Source organism: Aegilops tauschii, chromosome 3 (genome assembly GCF_002575655.3).
Source record: "Aegilops tauschii subsp. strangulata cultivar AL8/78 chromosome 3, Aet v6.0, whole genome shotgun sequence".
Classification (NCBI taxonomy): Eukaryota; Viridiplantae; Streptophyta; class Magnoliopsida; order Poales; family Poaceae; genus Aegilops; species Aegilops tauschii.
The window spans coordinates 560,940,050-560,959,056 of NC_053037.3; the positions used below are offsets into that span (position 1 = coordinate 560,940,050).

Sequence of the window (19,007 nt, forward strand, 5' to 3'; positions counted from 1 at the left end):
TTTTTAATATTTTCTTTCATCTTTTCATATGCTCAATCACTTGGCTCGCGAAGTCTCAAAAACCTAGCCACACCCTTATTGAAAAGAAAATTTAAAAGGAAAAAAAAAATAACAGATGCAACTGCTACTGCCACCATCACGAGATGGTTCTAGAAAGAAAATTGATCACGAGATAACCGGGAGAAACCTCAGAGAATGGTGGACCACCTGCTGGAGTTGTCATTGCCACCCCTGCCTCACTGCCTCCAAATAAGACTTCATTTTCAAAAAGAGTGCATGCTCATCTTCTCTGGCAAGAGGAAAAAACTTCTGCATGCCTTCATTTCAAAGAGCTACCTAGTTCTTACACTTAACAAGCCGACATATGCTTACATCAAACCTGACTTCAGCTATCGAAATTTCACATCTCTTCTCAAGACAACTTAAGGTGTCCAGTTCATTGTTCGTTCGTACTAGCTCCAAAACTGCCAGCACCAGCAAAGCAAAAACAGATGCATTCTATCTAGATTCGTGTCGGCGTCCTTGTTGGATATCTGTACAAAAGGGAAGGCCTCTGTTTAGGGTGCCCTATCTCAAGCAGTGCTCCACCTGGGCATCATCGCGCTGCTCGTCTGCGCCTCCCACCAGGCGTTGAACGCCGACGGCTCCTGGAACTGCCGGTACCCCTCCTGCATGGACCTGCCGTTCCTGACAAGGCCGCGCGCGGCGAACCCCATGAGCTCGGAGGCGTCCGTGTGCCGACTGAACCAGTGTGGGACGCGAGAGATTGGAGAAAAAACGCTCTGTTCCTCCTCAAGGCGCGGCTCGGGCTCTGCCTGCTTTGCTGGAGACACGCTTTGTTCCGCCAGGAGCACTTCGTGCTGGATCTGCTTTGGGGGCTCTTGGGCTGACGAATGCTCGGCGGCTGCTGACAGCATGTTCCCTATGCCGAACGACTCCCAGTCGACCTGCTGCCACACCTTGTACCCGTCGTTGACTGTGTCGGCTGTGTGACGGTTTTGGAGCTCGGCCTTCTGCTCTGCCGCCAATCTGTCGACCTCCACCTTCAGTTGCTGCAGCCGCTGCCCAATCCTTTCGGTTACTTTGTCATACAGGTCACCTCTAGAAATATGTTGGGAGTCGTTGCTGTTCTCAGCCATCAGGTCGTCAAAGTTGATTGGGTCGCCAACAACCACTATCACCTACAGAACCAAATCAATAAATAAGTAGTTCAGTATTCAGCTAAATTCCATGACAACAAGAAATATGAGTTGCGTGCAGGGGCACACACCCTTTTGCCTGTTCTTGGGATACGTTTCCCAACAGGCATTATGTCCTGCATCCCAGTATGGACAAAGGGGACAACAACCGGTAGGCTGTCAGCATCCATTACCAATCTGGTAAGGAGAAGAAAAAGAGCAATTAAACGGGTGGCCCTTAACAATGGACAAAAACTACAACAAAGACCGCAAAAACTGATACATATATGCAAAATGCAGGCTTTTTTTTTACAAAAAAGTAAGTCAAGAGGAGTTCACTAATAATTGCAGATAGCACAGTACAAGGAAATAATGTTCTAACCTTCCAACACCTCTCTTAGCAGGAGCAATGGTTTTCCCTCCATCCTTTGAACGACTTCCTTCAGGAAATATATGAACCCATCCACCATTATTAAGCTTTGAGAGCGCCATATCCATTCCCTGAACAGCGAAAATAAAGAGTGGTGTTCTGTGAAGAGAAAACTCAACACATTCAACCATGTACAGGTATACTGCATCCTCACTATTCATTTCAAAGGTAGAACAAGGAAAGATGATGTGCAGTCTACAATGCTCGATTAAGACCCTTAGCAGATTGGAGCACTGATCCAAACATACAAACTTCACAAACCTCTTGTGAATTTCTACCAACGATGAGGCACTGCATATTACAGGTAGCTCAAACTTTGTTTTGAATACAAGGATGTAGCATGCTAGTTAAGTTCATGGTCTTAATATAATGATAGGAAGTTTAAGGCAAAGCCCAGCGAGTGTCTCCCAACAATGTGATACTGGTTTAAATGGCATCATTAGTCAACAAGCTAAATATCAATATTTCTCCAAGTATATACCATAAAAAAACTGGTTTACCAACATCAAAATTTGCATGGCCAATCTACTGCACACATACTTGAAATAAATAGCTTTAGACCCCTACATACAGTAAACGAAATGTATCTCATACCTTTTGGTAGATGCCTTCACCACGGTTAACAGGCAACACTTTAACAGACCTGAAGAAGGTGGACAGAACTGGATTTGTAAAGCAACGATCAGTCGCACATAGTGTCCATCTCAGCTCTTGTGCTTCCATCATAACAGATGGTGGCAGAAGGGACGCAATTACAAAAGGGTCATCCATAGCAGCCACGTGATTGCTGACCTAAGATTATGAAAACGACAGAAGCATGGGGTGATTAGAAGAATGCATAGTGGAGAAAAATATGCAGTAAGGAAGAAATGCGCCATGTAAAACTGTAAGTGACTACAGTTTAAAAGTTAGGAGATGCCACAATTCATAAGAGAAAATATGCAGGCCATCGTCTTCTAAAAGGACATATACAACCAATCCACCACTTCAGTACAAGTTGCAGTGACTCGGCCACATAGGCGCATACCGTAAGAAGAGGTTTGTGTTTAGGCTCTCCATCACTTCAGTATGGGTTGCAGCCATATAAGAGTATGGTTTTATGACTACTTGCTACCTTCAGACGATATGTCATGCAATGCAATAGAGAAATGTTTTGCAACTACTTGGCCACATTGGCACATACCGTTAGAAGAGGTTTGTCTTTAGGCCTCTCTTGTAATGCCTGCTGAAGTTTCTCAGCACCATAAATCTGCAAAACTTCATAGGTTAGCAGAAGCCCGTGGGCTCAAGTATTTTGGAAAATCAATCACTCTTGAGCTACAATACCTGGACAGAGTTAAGGCCGTGCATAAAAACATGGCAAGCATTGCCAATTAGAGGAACGGCCAGTGCTTGGAGCGAGCGGAAAATCACGGAATCTTCGACCCCGTTAACCTCTTTGCCCACTGCATTGACAAAGAGATGCGATTTAGAAACTGGTGCAAAGAGTAAAATCTCTTCTCTTGTTCCCCCTCGTATAATAAGAGAGCCCAATAGAGGACACAAAAACCAGGAGCGGCACATCTATAACCTCGTTAGGCTAGAATCAGATTGCTATGTATAAAGTTACTGCAAAGAATATACTCCTGCCAACAATGGCGACATCAAACAAACATTCATTTCGCAGTGGTTTTTGACATGGAGCCATGAGACCAATGGCAGCAAAGAAGAGATACGCGTACCTTTCTTCCTGTAGAACCTGAGAGCGCTGGAGGAGGGCTTCGCCTTCGCCGCCGCCGCGGCGTCGGGGGAGGCGGGGCCCTGCTGCTGCTGCTGCTGGTCGGGCCCCTGCTTGTCCCGGTGCAGGATGGCGCGGAGGCGGTCGGACCACTGGCGGACGGCCTCGGAGGCGGCGCGGCCCTCGGGGCGGCGCCAGAGCCAGCGGCGGTCGACGGGCGCCACGCGGAGGCGGTTGCGGATCTGGGCCCCGACGGCGCGGGCCCCCTCCGCCCACGGCACCCCGCCGCCGGCCGCCATGGAGGGGTTGGCCATCGAGCAGGGATGGTCCTCAGGCTAGGGTTTGCTCGGTCGCGAGTGTCGCTCAGCTCGGTTCCGTTCCGATCCGCGCTGATATCAAATCGACTTTGATGAAAGAAATCAAGCGGAAGAAAGAAGCTGGTCCTGCTCTTGGGGTGGAAGAAAGGAATGTGGTGGTGGGTCCCGGGGCGCAGTGGGCGCGAGGAATGGATAGCTGGGGCCCGGTGGCAGCGGGAGAAGAGCACTGCTTCACGTACGACAGAATATTTACTATTTCTGTACGAAGTAGTATGGCTACCGTTAATTCACTGTGTTTCCTAATTTTGAATCTCTTTCATTCAATTTTGGATTTGATTTACGATTTTGACCGGGACAACTATTTTTCAAGTCAATCAGCAACAACCAGCCTGTAAAAACGTATCAATCCCGCGCACCCTCCCACCATCTGAAAAAAAAAACGCGCCATCATGTAATATTGTAGCACCAATATTGTAATACATGCGACCACTGATATAGAAATTTCACCACATAAATATAGGTTGGTTAGCGGATAACGTAGAATCACACCAAGAAAGGCCCACCAAAACATTGCATTATAAATAAAAATAAAACACACTCTATCATCTCCCCCACCCGCCAAACTAAATATTCCATCATTTCCAAAATATAAGGGGGATTAGTTTTGTTGAAAGCCACATTTCTTTAACTTTGCCCAAGTTTAGAGCAAAAATATCGACATCCATAATATTAAACAAAATAGTATGGAAATTCCTTTCATGATGAATTTAAAAGGTTTGACTTTTAAAAAAACTAATACACGTTATATCTTGAAACTGAGTATTTATCTTTTGAAAAACCCAACAACCCCAACGGCGCAGCAAAGCGCGCCCAACCCTTCTAGTACTCACTGAACTATTTATGAGTCTCTAGGATGCTTTTAAAAAAATTGAGAAAACTTTGAATTTCCTAGTTAGAATTCGGGCAAAACATGGTCAGAATTTGAATTTCCATTTGAAATCTGGGCCAGCTCGTGGTAAGAGAGAATTAACGCGACGGCGCCACGTGGAAGCACACTTTTTTTTTCTTTTTTGGCGGAAACATGGAAGCACAGTTTTGACATCAAATGGCAGCTTTGGTCTTTTGATAATCAATTGCACCACAAAAACTGTGATTATGGAAGAAAAAGGCGTTGAAAAGATGTGGTCTTATGACATAAGTTTTCTGAAGTGGAGTTTTATGAATTAGGATGGTCAATCTTCACCCTTTCTCCCCGCAAAAAAAAAAAATCTTCACCCTTTCTCCGATGTGCAAACACAAACAACCAAGAGACGCTATTCCACCACCGCATGCACACATACACACATGCACGAGTTGATGTCGAAATTGTGGACTAGTCCACAGCTCGAACAATAATAATAATACTGCATTTTGCACTTTGACAATATGAAATGCACAAGTAAGAAAATAAGATGCTGAAATACAAGGACACCTGACGCCAAATGTCCAATGAAATGAACTATATCAACACATCACAGTAAAATTTGTAGAATCCATCCACGTAGAATCGACGAGCCAAAATTTGGACCATAATCTACTGTACAATACACAATTTAAGTATGTTTCCGAAGCGATATTGTCCAAATCAAATCAGAATCCGAAGTGACTGTTACAATCTCCTCCTCCACAATGTTTGATGTGCTCAGCAGCCCGCCGAAATTCATGCTGGTGTTATCTGGAGAAAAAGTTCAGCAAGACTATTATTCAGAAAATGTTTTTTTTTTGGGGGGGGGGGGGGGGGGGTAACTTCAACTATCAGATAATAATGTTGACATACAAGAATGGTTGCAAGTTAGACGCTTGTACCTAGGTTCCACCGGAGACCGGTGGTGGTGCTGCTACTTGAGGGCGCGCCCATGGGGATCAGTCCACAATGAGGACCCTCGACAGACCGCTCGATGTGGATCTCGTGACTGTGCGTCTTTGGGAGCAGAAAGATCGAGGAGTCGTCTGACAGGAGGATGATCCTGGTGTTTGAGAAGCGATGCAGCACGTTGATGTTCCCCATCTCGTGATCGAACCTTCCTCCAAGCGCACCGAGAACGAGAATGAAGAGCTGCAGTTAAACAAAACAGAGTAACATCTGTATAAGCGGGTGTTGCAAAGACTGATCTTGAGTAAATACTGTAAGCTGATCTGGTGTACATTAGAATTGTCTGGCCCGGGTGGATTTCTGGTGATGAACGATATGCATTTGTTCAAGTCTGTGGTGTCCTGATCAGGTGAATCATCGATTATTTGGGTACCCTGCAATTGATCAAAGAAGGGTGTTGTCAATATATCATTTTGCTGTAAGTAACCAATCGTTCCTGTCCCAGTTTCAAGGCCTCATTGGCTAATCTTAAACCAGAAAAATCATCTATTGTACAGAATACTAATAATGCCAGCGTTGACATTCATGTTGCCTCTCTCTCTCTCAAAAAGTAGTAAAGCAGGGCAAATCAAATGTACATAAACTTGGTTTACATTTACATTATCCCTGCTGCCACTCCACAACATTTCCAGGAAGAAACTTGAGGTTCACGGCTAGGGGTACAACTGATCATGCCAATTTAATCAACACTGAAATAGTACTTGCGTTTACCAGGACAAACATACCAAAAAATATTGGTATAGAAACAAAAGCCTACTAAAAAATACAATAAAACAAGGCATCGCTCCTTTCACGGCTAGGGTTACAACTGGCCATGCCAATTTAATCAACACTGAAATAGTACTTGCATTTACCAGGACAAGCATACCAAAAATACTGGTATAGAAACAAAAGCCTACTAAAAAATACAATAAAACAAGGCATCGCTCCCTTCCTGGTTTTCTAGGACAATTTGGACAACTTAATCAATGTAATTATTTCAGCAGTTTACCAGGACAGTCCAAAAGAGAATCACAAACATATTCATGTGGACCAAGATGGCCAATAAATGATATCTTTCTGCCTGCCTGTTTTTTGCTACGCATGATATCTTTCTCCCTAACATAGTAGAAACTGCCCTGGACAGGTGTTGCATACAATATTATTTTTGGTTCAGCATCTCATTTTCAGCAAGGTATGATAGAAGGAGTTTTAAATTAGTTACCAAACTGGAATAGTATTCCTTCACTTCTGGCCTTACAGAATCCATATCTCCTTCGATTGCATCGGGCTTGTACCTGCAGGAAGGTAAGGACAAATTAATGAATGAAATCGTCACATACAGACAACCAGCAAAGAAATCTGTCTTAAACCTACCTCCCAACTACCAATAAATAGGTTTTAAAATCTCTTCCCAACTACTATCTGGCATGGCGAAGAACTAAATGTGTTCATTGATACAGTATAAATAAATTATTCAAAATGCGATGCATACTATATCGCTGTTGTATGATTAATCTGCCAAGCCCTCTGGTGGCACCTTAGGTAAACTTGAGAACATTTTTCCTTCATATAAACAACTCTTGAGCATTACATAGATAACCCAAGCAGAGTTGAACTTTGTACTGATAGAGTATGTTTCAAGAAGAATAACAAATGAAAATGCGTATCAGCCATTCAAAAATGACAGAGACTGACAGTTGTTTAGCTGAAGTAGTTGATTCGTCTCGTCTCAAGAAAACTCTGAATTTGTGGCCGAGCACATGCAGGCAAGGCATATAAGGGGTAACTTGGAGTTTTTGACTAAACACATACCGTACCAAATATAGCGTACAATGTATTGCGAAAACAAACAAGGCAGATGCTGAGAAGGACCATGCCAAAATAGGTCAACCAAAGGCTCGTCAGAACTCATTGGCATGCCAGCGTTTATGCTTGCACGCAACAGCACAGGCATACAAACCAAAAGGAATTTTATTTTATTTTACAGCTATCTCAGACGCATTCCAACAAGCACGTGATGGGCATTGATCCGCGGAGAGGCAGAGTCAACCAGGAACAGGTGGGAAGCGTAGGCACGCAGCTATCAGGCTAAAGAAAAAGCAAGGCAGAGAAGACTTTGATTAATCACCTGACGCGGACCTCGTCGGGGTCCTCGCCGGGGAGCAGGTCCGGCATGCCGTCGAAGACCCTGTTTGCGCCGCCGTCCGCGCACACCCGCAGCCGCGCTGCGCACGGGACGACACAGGAACAGCGTCAGTTTAGCACACGACAGAGAGGCGAAGCCATCAGGACAGTAATGAGAAGAGGCCGCAGCGTTGGGGAGGAGAGAGAGGGAGGGGCGCATTGGTTGGGCTGGTTGGTTACCTCGGGTCCAGAGCAGGGGCGCGAAGCGCGGGAGGCGCTGGTTGAGGACGACGACGGCGTAGGAGACCGCGTTCTCGGCGTCGGCGCCGGTCGGAGGAGCAGGCGGGGAAGAGGACGGGAGGAGGAAGGAGGAGGAGTGGGTCATCGTCGGGAGCGGCGGCATGGTGGCGGCGGCTGCCGGTGAGACGCGGGAGGTGAGAGGTGGCGTGGCGGGGAGGGCGGGGCCGGTGGGGGACTGGGACAGGGGAGGAGAGAAGAGAATAGTAGGATATGCGAAAGGAAAAGAGCTGGCGTAGGTCGCGCGGACAAAAGGAAGGGTTTTAACGAACGAACACGAACGAGAAGGAGAGATCGTGTGGCGGATGGCGCGTAGCCGGTCCTCTGGGCTGGAGCCGACGGAAGTCGTTGGCGGACGGTGGTACTCGTACGACCGGCGGGCCGGCGTTGATCAGCAGCGCCGCAGAAGAGGAATCGGGGATCTTTCTCTTTCTCGTGACAGCGAAGGGAAGGGGTTCAACTTCAAGGCCAGGCTGGTCACGGCCCCGTTGGGCAACTGGGCAGCTCTTGTTTTTCGGGTTTTTTGTCGAATCCTGACCTCTCAAGCCGTCCAAGGCAGACCCCCAAGCCAAAACTGGTAGTTGGCCGCGTGCCCGCTCTGTTCAAGGAAGGAAGGAAGGAAAAAACGTTGAGACGCGCCAGCCAGCCAACTGAGGCTGACTGACGACAAGGCCGTCAGCGTTGGCGTGTGGACCATACCATACTATAAAATGTAGTACTTCCTTCGTCTCAAAATCAAAATATATAATAAGACCATTATTAATGTATGAGAGCATCTACAGCTGGACCTACCATACCCGACCCTCTAACGTCCACGGACATATGATTCATCATTCATGAATCCTCAAATGCTTGCGTCCACAACCGGGCACCCCGTTAGCAAATCTTCAAACCCACATAGTTACATGCGGCGTAAACTAACTCAAGTAATACTTCTCGATCCCACACATGGCGTCTGACTACTTCATCATGCATGCCATCGGACAATCAAAAATTGGCATATGCCCTGCTAGTTCATACTTCCTCCGTTTCTAAATATAAATCTTTTTAGATATTTCAATACACGCTAAACTCTAAAAAGACTCTAAAATACATCCATATGTAGTTCTATTGGAATCTTTAAAAAGACTTATATTTAGGAACAGAGGGAGTACAAGCCATCGAACTACCGAAAATTGGCATCTTCAACAAACTAGAGCTATGACGAAAGTTCATCCATGATGACCCTTGCCCTTGTCGTTTTGTCGTGGAAGTAGCAATCGAATACGCAAAATAGATTGAGTCGGATCTACTCACTATCGGAGCTGTCCGACCCGTCACTGGCTTCCTCATTCTCCTCTTTGGGGAGCAGTCCTGCCTTGGCATAGATCGCCCGTCTTTGGCCCCTTGCAAGGGCGTGCACCGTTGTCGATGATGCGTGCACGGAGGGCTTCATTGTCCAAGGCGGTGTGCGACTCCGCCTGCGCAACCTCGCCCTCGAGGCCTGGCACATTGTCATGCACCCTCTACCTCGCACTGCAGGCACGTCACACGTTTACAGCGGACGGGCCGTGAGACATGCCGGCATTGACCTCTGACTAAGAGCCCGACACATGGGGACAAGGCGATGTCGAAGGCATTGCGCCGCAAACCTAGAGTCACAGTGCCGGATGGTGGTCGTCGTGTCCGGTGAGGGCGTCATCATGCGCCACGAGCCACCAGCCCCACCAGATCCAAGCACCATCTACGTGAACGCAATGGATTCCCGCTACATCGAGTCCAACCGCGGTCGGGCGCACTCCCGGGAGCGGCGGAGAGCCATGCGAACGTTCATGTCCTCCTCATCCCCACATGGTACGAAGTCCCAGTCGACGGATCGGGAGATCTCAAAGTCAGATCCGCTGCCCGCCATGCCAGAGAAGCCCGGAAAGGAGCTTAGGTGTGGAGTGGAGTGGCTAGGGTTCGCCCGGGACGCGGATGGGGGTGAATATGTGTGGTTTGGGCGGGCCAGCGTGGGCCGGATCCGGCATGGCAAACCGGACCTCATATCCAGCCTAATAGAATGTGTCACAAACCGGACATAGCAAAATCCGCGAACAACGACCGGTCAACACTCATTTTCCATCAGTTGCAACCTCATATCTCAAACTTTAGTCCTTATGACCATACTAGATCATGCAAGATACAAAAGCTATGTAATACATGCTATATAGATAAACCTAGCCTACTCGTTGCCGGAGATGAAGACGACGTCCATGACCGGAGTGCCAGGCGGACGTGCCATCTGGCAGATGGCTGCCTGCCGCGGCGGCTCCGGCTACTCATCGGACTACATGTCCGTGAAGATTGCGTCTGTCTCCGCTCGTTGCTGGTGGATGTAGCGACGGTTTGCCTCCACCTCCGCCTCCAATCGGATGGAGTCCAGGATGGTCTGTTGTTCCAGTGCCTGCTCCGCTTGGGCGACCTTAAACTTGCCTAGCGCATCGGGCATGCCGAATCCGGCTTCGGCAACCGGAAGCGCCGGCTCCGTCTCGCCCTCCTCCTCCTCGTATTTCAAAACATAGAAATACGAAAAATACAGGATGGAAGTGGCAATGTCCACTTAAATCATATATAATTAGCAAACCAGGGGGAATTTAGACGAGAGGGTGTTTGATGACGCAGAAAAACAAAGGAATAGTAAGAAGTTTGAGTTGATGGAAATTTTCCTTCAAAATAGGGTGCAAAGCAATCATTTGGATCCTTTCACGAGGATTCCAAACATCTTGTGTAGAAAAAATACTCGAAGGCCTACGAAATCCATTTGCATCGAAGGAGCACTTAAAAAGGTAGGTGAGATCTTGTGACGGCGTGCTGTTGATCGATCGAGACGTGGCCGTCCTCTTGACCGGTCAGGGGCGAAGGCTCAAACCCACACAGTTCGGTGGAGGGTCCAGCGACCAGTGATGCCCTACCACATCAGGTACAGTACTGCTTATGTGTTTATACATACGGTCGAGAGCGCACATCATGCACCCTGCCAACTCCACAGCAAGCGACAAGGCACCACATACATTAAACAGGATCGATCAGGCATACATGTACTACTACCACTGTCACTCCCGGAATAGATAGACATTGCTGGTTCATGGATGGTTAATACAGACAGATTACATACTAACGCTACCTACATACATAAATATTTACATCAGGGATGGATCGGATCACCAATGAGCATCCAAGCAAAGGGACAGCCTTGGCCCTGGATCTCTCTCTCTGCCGAAGAACAAACCAGCCGACAAGCGCGATTGCGCACCAAAGTCTCTACATTTCCTACTAGTAACTACAGTACAGCCAAAGGGTTGTTGCATCAGAAGGGGAGTGGGGGAGTTGGTGGTGATCAACAATAGCAATAGCGATAGACCATACTTTCAGGGGTTGTTACTTCTTTGCTGGGACCTAGCCCCCCGCGATACCTCGCCTCAGTCGGCCTTGACACAACCTGCAGAGACCGCCAAGGCCAACATCTGAACGGTCAGCCGCTTCCGGCGGGTGATGCTTGTGATAGCAAACAACAATATCATGCAAACCATGCTTGCGGCTAGTCGGTTTAGGTAAATGGGGGGATTGAATGCACCGAAAACAGTGTGAACTTGACCAATTGCATGTGGTTTTAAAAAGCACATACCTAGTTGGCTAGAATTTAAATCGCTTGATGCGGGAAGATGGGCCTTCTCGGTTGCGCCGTCACCATCCACTGAACCTTCCTCCTTTTTTGGGCCAGATGGTTTCGAGTTCATCTTCTGGACCTCCTCCTTGGTGTAAATGCATATCTTGCGCACTATGCTGCAGAACTCCCTGCTCACAGAATGATACAGTATTAGTACTAAGAAGGGAAGTTCTGCTAAGCAAGCACCAAGACAGAGACTCACTCCCATGGATCGTCTCCCACGAGCATCATGTCACCCTCGTTGTCAGTATAAACGATCTGCCAATTTTTGTTTGAGGACAACAGTTCGCCATCAAATTCAAACATCTTGTCTAGCTCAGCTGTGAGTTCATCATAGTCAACGAACTTTGAGAGATCCACTGATCTACCAAGTGCAACACCTTGCTTATGAACCTACAAAACCATGGACGATACATATATCATTAGCAAAAAAGGTTATGCGATACGATCCCATGATAATATGTGCATAGTGTTCACATGCATAGATCAAATAGTCTTGCTCATAACAATACAAGCGGACAGAGACACATAATCCCTAATATCAGTCAGCCTGAAACATACACCTACTCAAGCATTTGTTCACATGAGGTCGGAATTCAAATGTTTTCAGCAAACAAATACTCCCTCCCTCCCATAATATAAGAGGTCAAAAACGCTCTTACATTATGGGACGGAGGGAGTATTTAATATTATTAGCAACATGTGGGCAAACAAACATCTCCACAACTAGCTAATGAACGGACAATTTATTGTCGACTGACAGCAGAAACTGAACAGAAGAAAATGCCACAGAAACATTTTAACATCAAGTAAGACTAGCAGCTGGCATGAACATGAGAGAAAACAAGACTCTACCTTTGTGCAACTCCTTGTGGAAGCACCATGGGACTTGCTTTGGACGTCTTTTGAACTCTGCGGACATTGCTGCATGTTTTTCTCATTCTCAGTCGTCCCAGCAATGCTTAAGGACACCTCAGGAGAACAATCAGTTTGCAAATGATCTAATGATACAGATGGTTGAGTTTGTAGCACAGGCTCATGCGTTCCAGCCATTGGGGAGTTCAAATGGTTAAAACCAGCACTGGCAGTATCAACTTTAAACCCAAAGATCTTGAAATCACTGCCTTCTGTTGTTTTCTCCAGCTCAATAGGAGCTATTGACGCGTGAGGCCTGATCACTCGTGGCTGTTCTGCCCGGAAGAACTGCGGACTTAACCAATTTGATGGGTGTTCTGTAAATCTGAAGTCTTGTGCTTGATCTCTTGAATTACTGTATGCAGTGCTCGGCCCATTCCAGAAATGCATCTCATTGTTCTCTGTGTGCATCTTTCTACTTGATTCAACAGTCAAGGAAGGTTGCTGATGCATAAATAAGTACGGATCTGCGTATTGACGAGCATAACTGTGGTCCTGAAACTGGTTCTTGAATGAACTAAGACGATTTGGAGCCTCATCAAAGGTTGTCTGCATGAAGAAGCCTAGGGAATCACCAAAAGGTTGAGCACCAGAACTGGCATCCTTAAAGTCAGTTTCACGCCTTCCCAACTGAAACGAATTATGCACAGAGGGCCTCTGCTGAAACGTTAGTGGGTTGTTTTTTCCGATGTTGGGTGGTGGTGGTGGTGACCACATCATAGGCTTCTGAACACTAGCATCAAAGTCATTAATGTCAGTTAGCTTATTGCTCCTCTGTTCTTGACCTGGCAAGGCAGTGTTATTTTGATTTCGTTGTGCTTGAGCACAATCCATATCAGCCTTAGTTGCACCTGCAAATGGCAGCAGCATTTCAAGAGTCAGATATGGAACCTATATTTTATTTCACCAGCTTCCAGTAAGACTAACAATGATCACCTTCTTTTGTACGAACAGACGATTCAGGAGAAGCTGGAGGAACATTTGGTCTAGATCTTTTGGGCCGAGAAATGGGAAGCGGGTTAACAGGAGGTGATGAAGCAGGCTCTATTTCCCAAGGAGAGACTCTATCCGGCCGTGGAATAGTTGACGACTCATCCCAACGCACCTAAGTAGAAGAAGCAATCGTCGATAAGCATGAGACTCTTCCGACCATATACAAAAAAAGCAGTGATCAACCAGTTACCTTAAGGGATCTCCAGCTTGATTCCGGCCACAATTGATCAAGATTATCACTGCCCACTATAGTCCCAGTAAACCTACATGACAAACGGGACAACAGATTACAAATGATGACTTAGTTCTGTCAGGGGATAATGCAAACAAAACCAACTTTGTAAGGAAAGCAAATACAACAGTTACCTCTGCTCTGGTGCCTCTTCCCCTTCAAACCTCATCTTGAACCTCGTCCCAATAGAATAAATGTTTTTAACAGACTCCATATATTTATCATATGGTATAATGAACTCAGAACGGCTTGTCCTAAAATTGACACGGTAATTAGACAAGGTAAGTACTCAGAACGAGACAGTGAAAACGAATTAATAGATAAAGATAAAGCAGTATGATTGCCAAAGAGATGCTGATATACCGGGGTTTGTAGTAGACAGTGAACATGGTTTTTGTATTGATAGCATGCCATGCAGTTGCAAGGACTCCAAGGTGCATACTATGACTAGATATGACTGAAGAAGCTATGTTGGAAAGCTGTCTCATAGCCCGCCTCACACCAACACGAAGCTCACCGCTCTCTCCTCTGCATGGAGCAGAACAGAATTAGTAACGAACTGGGAATTGGCATGCTTGGGAGAAAGGAAACAACAACAGACCTGAGGAAAATGAAGGCGTCCCCAGCAACAAGCCTTTTGGAACTGACAAAGACGCTCCAGCCGCTCTGAAGGAGATGCCTCCTAGGTTGCCCTGTTGATTTGCAGTAAGTTGACACAATTATTATTGATTGCTATCAGCATCAACTACAAGATAACCATTCTCCAAATTGTAGACAGGTTTAATATGTATTGCATTGTCGGTAATAACTAAGCTCCTCCAACAAAATGGTCTGCTCAATTGGTCGGCTTCAGATCACAGCGGCATATATACATGGCGATTTCAAAGTGGTACAGATCATGGTAAGGCAAGGAACACAAAGTTACCACGGAAAATGTGGCGGAAGCGCCACTCCATGCCATGAAGATCCTTTGCCACAAGCTCTTGTGTGGGAGGAGACTGCGTCATATCCTGCCAAATAGAAGATCAGGTCAGCGAATGCCACAAACCGACGGCAAGCCATACACTACGCAGGTTCCTTGTAACTTTAATTGTAGAATGCAGACATACCAGGGGAGGGAGGCACTCATCAGCGTGGCGGCGCAGCACCGAGAAGCCGCCATGTGTGCTGGTGTCGGATGCGGTGAGCGTCTTGCAGAAGGACCTCACCGCCGGCCTGGCAGGCGTGGCGCCTCCTGTTGCAGGGCTCGACTTCTCCGTTGTCGTCTCACTTTGCTGAAAAATACTGGTCTTAACACCTGGAGCAGAATAAAATCCCCAAAACATTTTGGAAGGAGAGATTTACGAGAGGGCTTACTTCCGGCTCCGGCATGAGCATGACCTGCGCGTAGACCTCGTCCGTGTCCGCCTCCGCCTGCCAAAAAAAAAATCGACAGAAAAAGTGAGCCGACCGAATCGAATTTCGGGGCAGGGCAAGGGGATGTGGAAATTGGGCGGAATTGAGCGCGGGAAGCGGGCGGGAGAGGGAGGGGTAGAGGCAGGCACCTTGAGCTCGACGTTGAGGACGCGGCAGAGCAGCTTGGAGGGCAGATCGTAGAGGCGCATCTGGTTGGCGGCGACCTGGTTCATGGAGGCCTCCACCTGAAAAAAGCCAAAACCCAAAGCGGAAAAGCGAAATTCAGCGCGCGAACTGCGGACGGAGCAGCGCCCTTCCCGCGCCGAATCGCGGGAGGGGAGGGTGAGGGAGGAAGGGAGGGGAGGAGTGCGGCGGCAAGGCGGACCTGCTCGATGTGGCCCTGCGGGAAGTAGTAGACCATGTCCCCGACGCGCGGCACGGTGACGAGCGGGCCGGCGCAGGCGTGCCAGAGCTCGTCGTACAGCGGATCCCCTGCTCCGCCAAACCCACGAGACATCAGGCACGAGAACGAGAAGGAGGAGGAGGAGACCATGGAGCCGGAAAGGGGGGCGCGACGGCCAGATCTGCGCGCGCGTACCTGTGGAGGCGCCCTGCGGGGGCGGGGGCGGCGGCGGCATGGCCGCGGGCGGCATCCGGGGGTCGCGGCAGCGGCGGCGCGGGGGGAAACCCTAGCGCGGGGTCGAGGAGGGAAAGGGGAGTGGGGGGAGGGAGCGGCAGCAGCGGCAGCGTCAGTAGAAGAGAAATGTGGGGGTGGGGAGGGGGAGGAGGAGGACGGGGGAGGGGGCCGATTAATTTGGTGGTGGTCTCTTGGTAGGGAGTAGGGGAGTGAATCAGACACTGACACGCACACGGAAAGAGGGAGGGCGACGCCGACAGCCGCACGCGCCTCGTGACACACCGCCCCCGACAGCCCCCAAGCCGCGGGGCCCTCCCTGTCCCCCCGATTAACGCACAGAGTATAATATTTCTCGATCGCCTGTCTCTCTCCCCCTCAATTCACCGCGTACCACATGTTTTTTTTTTCTTTTCTTTTTTTTGAAGCTGCGTACCACATGGTTGTTCCCTCGAATTACCTTGCCGTGGTGATTCTTTTTACGTATTATTTTTTTACTTGGGAAATGCGGTGAGCGTCTTGCTAGAAGATCTAATTTCTTGGAACTGAGGTTTAGTGGGCGTCAGTCGGGTGATGTGAAGGGCCTTCATCGAGACCATCCGGTGTAAGAGTCGTGACAATGGAGGCGTCTTACGGTTGCGATAGAAATTCCTCGTTTTCGACATTGCCGTGCCCCCCTCCCCCCCCCCCCCCTCTCCCCTGTCCGACGCGTATATTATAGGGAAAAGAATGTGTGGGTGATCGGTTTTGAGATTCAAGGAATTTCAGTACATAAAACAGAAAGATTCAACTAAGAAGCCAAGATGCTTTCCAACATTTCGGAGTGAGCTTTTCACAAAACTGAGAAAATTTGGGAGAACTTTCAAAGAGTTTGGAGATGAATTTCGAAATGATTGGCCCAACTTTCATAGGTATGATTAAAAAAGCTTAATAAATAATTCAACAACGTTTTTGAATATCCAGGAAATAAAACTTTTGAAGTCTTGGGTCTGACTTTCAGACCATCTTCGAAATAATTCGGGAAATTGAAGAACATGACCTTCGAAATTGTTGTGTGGTGAAGACAGCACTCCAAATGGTGTCCCACCTCGCTGCCGCCAAATATGGGAGCCATATGGACCCCGCGGGTGCTCCGATCCATCCACATAGCCCTCTCGGTGGTGCTAGGATCCAAATGACATGGACAACGTTTCACATGCTGTCCCGCCTTGCCACCTCTGAATTGGCAACTACATGGACCTTGTCAGTACTCGAATCCGGTCGAGCCCTTTCAGCGATGCCAAGATACAGATGGCTGTCATGGAGTATTGCTTGATAAAGGAAGCGCTCCACTTGGTGCCTCACCTTACCACCACCAAACCTGGCAATCATATGGACCTCAGCGGTGCTCAGATCCAGCCAAAGCCCTTCGGCGGTGCTAGGATCCAAATGACATGGAGTATTGCTTGATGAAAGCAGTGCTCCAGTTGGTGCCCCACCTCGCCACCACTGAATTTGGCAGCAACAGAGAGGTCTACGGTGCTCGCATCCATCCAAAGCCCTTCAGTGATGCTAGGATTCAGATGACATGGAGTATTGCTTGACGAGAGCAGTGCTCCAGTTGGTGTCCCATCTCGCCACCACTGAATTTGGTAGCAGTGGAGAGGTCTACGGTGCTCGGATCCATCCAAAACCCTTCGGCGGTGCTAGGATCCTGATGGCATGGAGTATTGCTTGATGAAAGCAGTGTTCCAGTTGGTGTCCCACCTCGCCACCATTGAATTTGGCAGCAACATAGAGGTCTACGGTGCTCGGATCCATCCAAAGCCCTTGGGCGGTGCTAGGATCCATATGACATGGAGTATTGCTTGATGAAAGCAGTGCTCCAGTTGGTGTCCCATCTCGCCACCACTGAATTTGGTAGTAGTGGAGAGGTCTACGGTGCTCGGGTCCATCCAAAGCCCTTCGGCGGTGCTAGGATCCTGATGGCATGGAGTATTGCTTGATGAAAGCAGTGTTCCAGTTGGTGTCCCACCTCGCCACCATTGAATTTGGCAGCAACATAGAGGTCTACGGTGCTCGGATCCATCCAAAGCCCTTGGGCGGTGCTAGGATCCATATGACATGGAGTATTGCTTGATGAAAGCAGTGTTCCAGTTGGTGTCCCACCTCGCCACCATTGAATTTGGCAGCAACATAGAGGTCTACGGTGCTCGGATCCATCCAAAGCCCTTGGGCGGTGCTAGGATCCTGATGGCATGGAGTATTGCTTGATGAAAGCAATGTTCCAGTTGGTGTCCCACATCGCCACCACTGAATTTGGTAGCAGTGGAGAGGTCTACGGTGCTCGGATGCATCCAAAGCCCTTGGGCGGTGCTAGGATCCATATGACACGGAGTATTGCTTGATGAAAGCAGTGTTCCAGTTGGTGTCCCACCTCGCCACCATTGAATTTGGCAGCAACATAGAGGTCTACGGTGCTCGGATGCATCCAAAGCCCTTGGGCGGTGCTAGGATCCTGATGGCATGGAGTATTGCTTGATGAAAGCAGTGTTCCAGTTGGTGTCCCACCTCGCCACCACTGAATTTGGCAACAACATAGAGGTCTACGGTGCTCGGATCCATCCAAAGCCCTTCGGCGGTGCTAGGATCCATATGACATGGAGTATTGCTTGATGAAAGCAGTGTTCCAGTTGGTGTCCCACCTCGCCACCACTAAATTTGGCAGCAACAGAGGGGGTCTACGGTGCTTGCATCCATCCAAAGCCCTTTCAAGGTGCTAGGATCTATATGACATGGCCCCACAACCCGTGCTCTGATCTAGAAGAGCCCTTTATACAATGTTGATATCTAAATGACGTGGCCCACGATCCGGTCGAGTCCTTTTGACAGGGCTGAGGGAGTCCTGGATTAGGGGGTCGTCGGACAGCCGGACTATATACCTTGGCCGGACTTTGGACTATGAAGATACAAGACTGAAGACTTCGTCCCGTGTCCGGGTGGGACTCTCCTTTGCGTGGAAGGCATGCTTTGGCAATTCGGATATGTAGATCTCCTCCCTTGTAACCGACTCTGTGTAACCCTAGCCCCCTCCGGTGTCTATATAAACCGGAGGGTTTAGTCCGTAGGACAACAGTAATCATAATCATAGGCTAGCTTTTAGGGTTTAGCCTCTACGATCTCGTGGTAGATCAACTCTTGTAATACTCATATC

General features: G+C 48.2%; 3 protein-coding genes across 4 annotated transcripts; all 3 read right to left on the reverse strand.

Moving 5' to 3' along the window:
• Positions 1–295: 295 nt before the first annotated feature.
• On the reverse strand, positions 296–3,756 carry LOC109783784 (uncharacterized). The gene is made up of 7 exons (XM_020342381.4): positions 3,330–3,756; positions 2,935–3,053; positions 2,792–2,857; positions 2,203–2,400; positions 1,561–1,679; positions 1,271–1,376; positions 296–1,181 (listed from the first exon to the last, which is right to left on the reverse strand). The coding sequence occupies exons 1-7, from the start codon at positions 3,637–3,639 to the stop codon at positions 573–575; spliced, it is 1,527 nt and encodes a 508-aa protein (XP_020197970.1). The 5' UTR covers positions 3,640–3,756; the 3' UTR covers positions 296–572.
• A 1,278-nt stretch (positions 3,757–5,034) lies between these two features.
• Positions 5,035–8,289, reverse strand: LOC109783782 (thiamine pyrophosphokinase 1). Its single transcript, XM_020342380.4, has 6 exons — positions 7,901–8,289; positions 7,665–7,761; positions 6,759–6,831; positions 5,827–5,928; positions 5,488–5,737; positions 5,035–5,356 (listed from the first exon to the last, which is right to left on the reverse strand). Exons 1-6 carry the CDS (start codon positions 8,061–8,063, stop codon positions 5,235–5,237), a joined length of 807 nt encoding a protein of 268 aa, XP_020197969.1. The 5' UTR covers positions 8,064–8,289; the 3' UTR covers positions 5,035–5,234.
• A 2,728-nt stretch (positions 8,290–11,017) lies between these two features.
• Positions 11,018–16,002, reverse strand: LOC109783781 (auxin response factor 4). 2 transcript variants are annotated; one of them, XM_020342379.4, is made up of 15 exons: positions 15,779–16,002; positions 15,566–15,672; positions 15,330–15,425; positions 15,142–15,198; positions 14,895–15,059; positions 14,711–14,795; positions 14,387–14,477; positions 14,149–14,313; positions 13,920–14,039; positions 13,744–13,816; positions 13,497–13,665; positions 12,501–13,411; positions 11,848–12,038; positions 11,604–11,773; positions 11,018–11,417 (listed from the first exon to the last, which is right to left on the reverse strand). In XM_020342379.4, the coding sequence occupies exons 1-15, from the start codon at positions 15,831–15,833 to the stop codon at positions 11,398–11,400; spliced, it is 2,475 nt and encodes an 824-aa protein (XP_020197968.1). In that variant the 5' UTR covers positions 15,834–16,002; the 3' UTR covers positions 11,018–11,397. The 2 variants fall into 2 exon arrangements, with proteins under 2 accessions (XP_020197968.1, XP_073367254.1); XM_073511153.1 differs by lacking the exon at positions 15,779–16,002 and having other exon boundaries at positions 15,566–15,733.
• Positions 16,003–19,007: the final 3,005 nt, after the last annotated feature.

Coding starts and splice junctions, on each gene's coding strand:
- LOC109783784 (XM_020342381.4), bottom strand. CDS start 3,639: ATGGCCAACCCCTCCATGGCGGCCGGCGGCGGGGTGCCGTGGGCGGAG. Junction 3,054..3,329: donor CAGGTTCTACAGGAAGAAAG/GTACGCGTATCT, acceptor TTGTCAATGCAG/TGGGCAAAGAGGTTAACGGG. Junction 1,377..1,560: donor GCTAAGAGAGGTGTTGGAAG/GTTAGAACATTA, acceptor TCTCCTTACCAG/ATTGGTAATGGATGCTGACA.
- LOC109783781 (XM_073511153.1), bottom strand. CDS start 15,733: ATGGTCTCCTCCTCCTCCTTCTCGTTCTCGTGCCTGATGTCTCGTGGG. Junction 14,040..14,148: donor ACTGTCTACTACAAACCCCG/GTATATCAGCAT, acceptor TGTCAATTTTAG/GACAAGCCGTTCTGAGTTCA. Junction 11,774..11,847: donor GTGGGAGACGATCCATGGGA/GTGAGTCTCTGT, acceptor TTCTGTGAGCAG/GGAGTTCTGCAGCATAGTGC.
- LOC109783782 (XM_020342380.4), bottom strand. CDS start 8,063: ATGCCGCCGCTCCCGACGATGACCCACTCCTCCTCCTTCCTCCTCCCG. Junction 6,832..7,664: donor CCCGACGAGGTCCGCGTCAG/GTGATTAATCAA, acceptor ACCTTCCTGCAG/GTACAAGCCCGATGCAATCG. Junction 5,929..6,758: donor AGGAATACTATTCCAGTTTG/GTAACTAATTTA, acceptor GATCAATTGCAG/GGTACCCAAATAATCGATGA.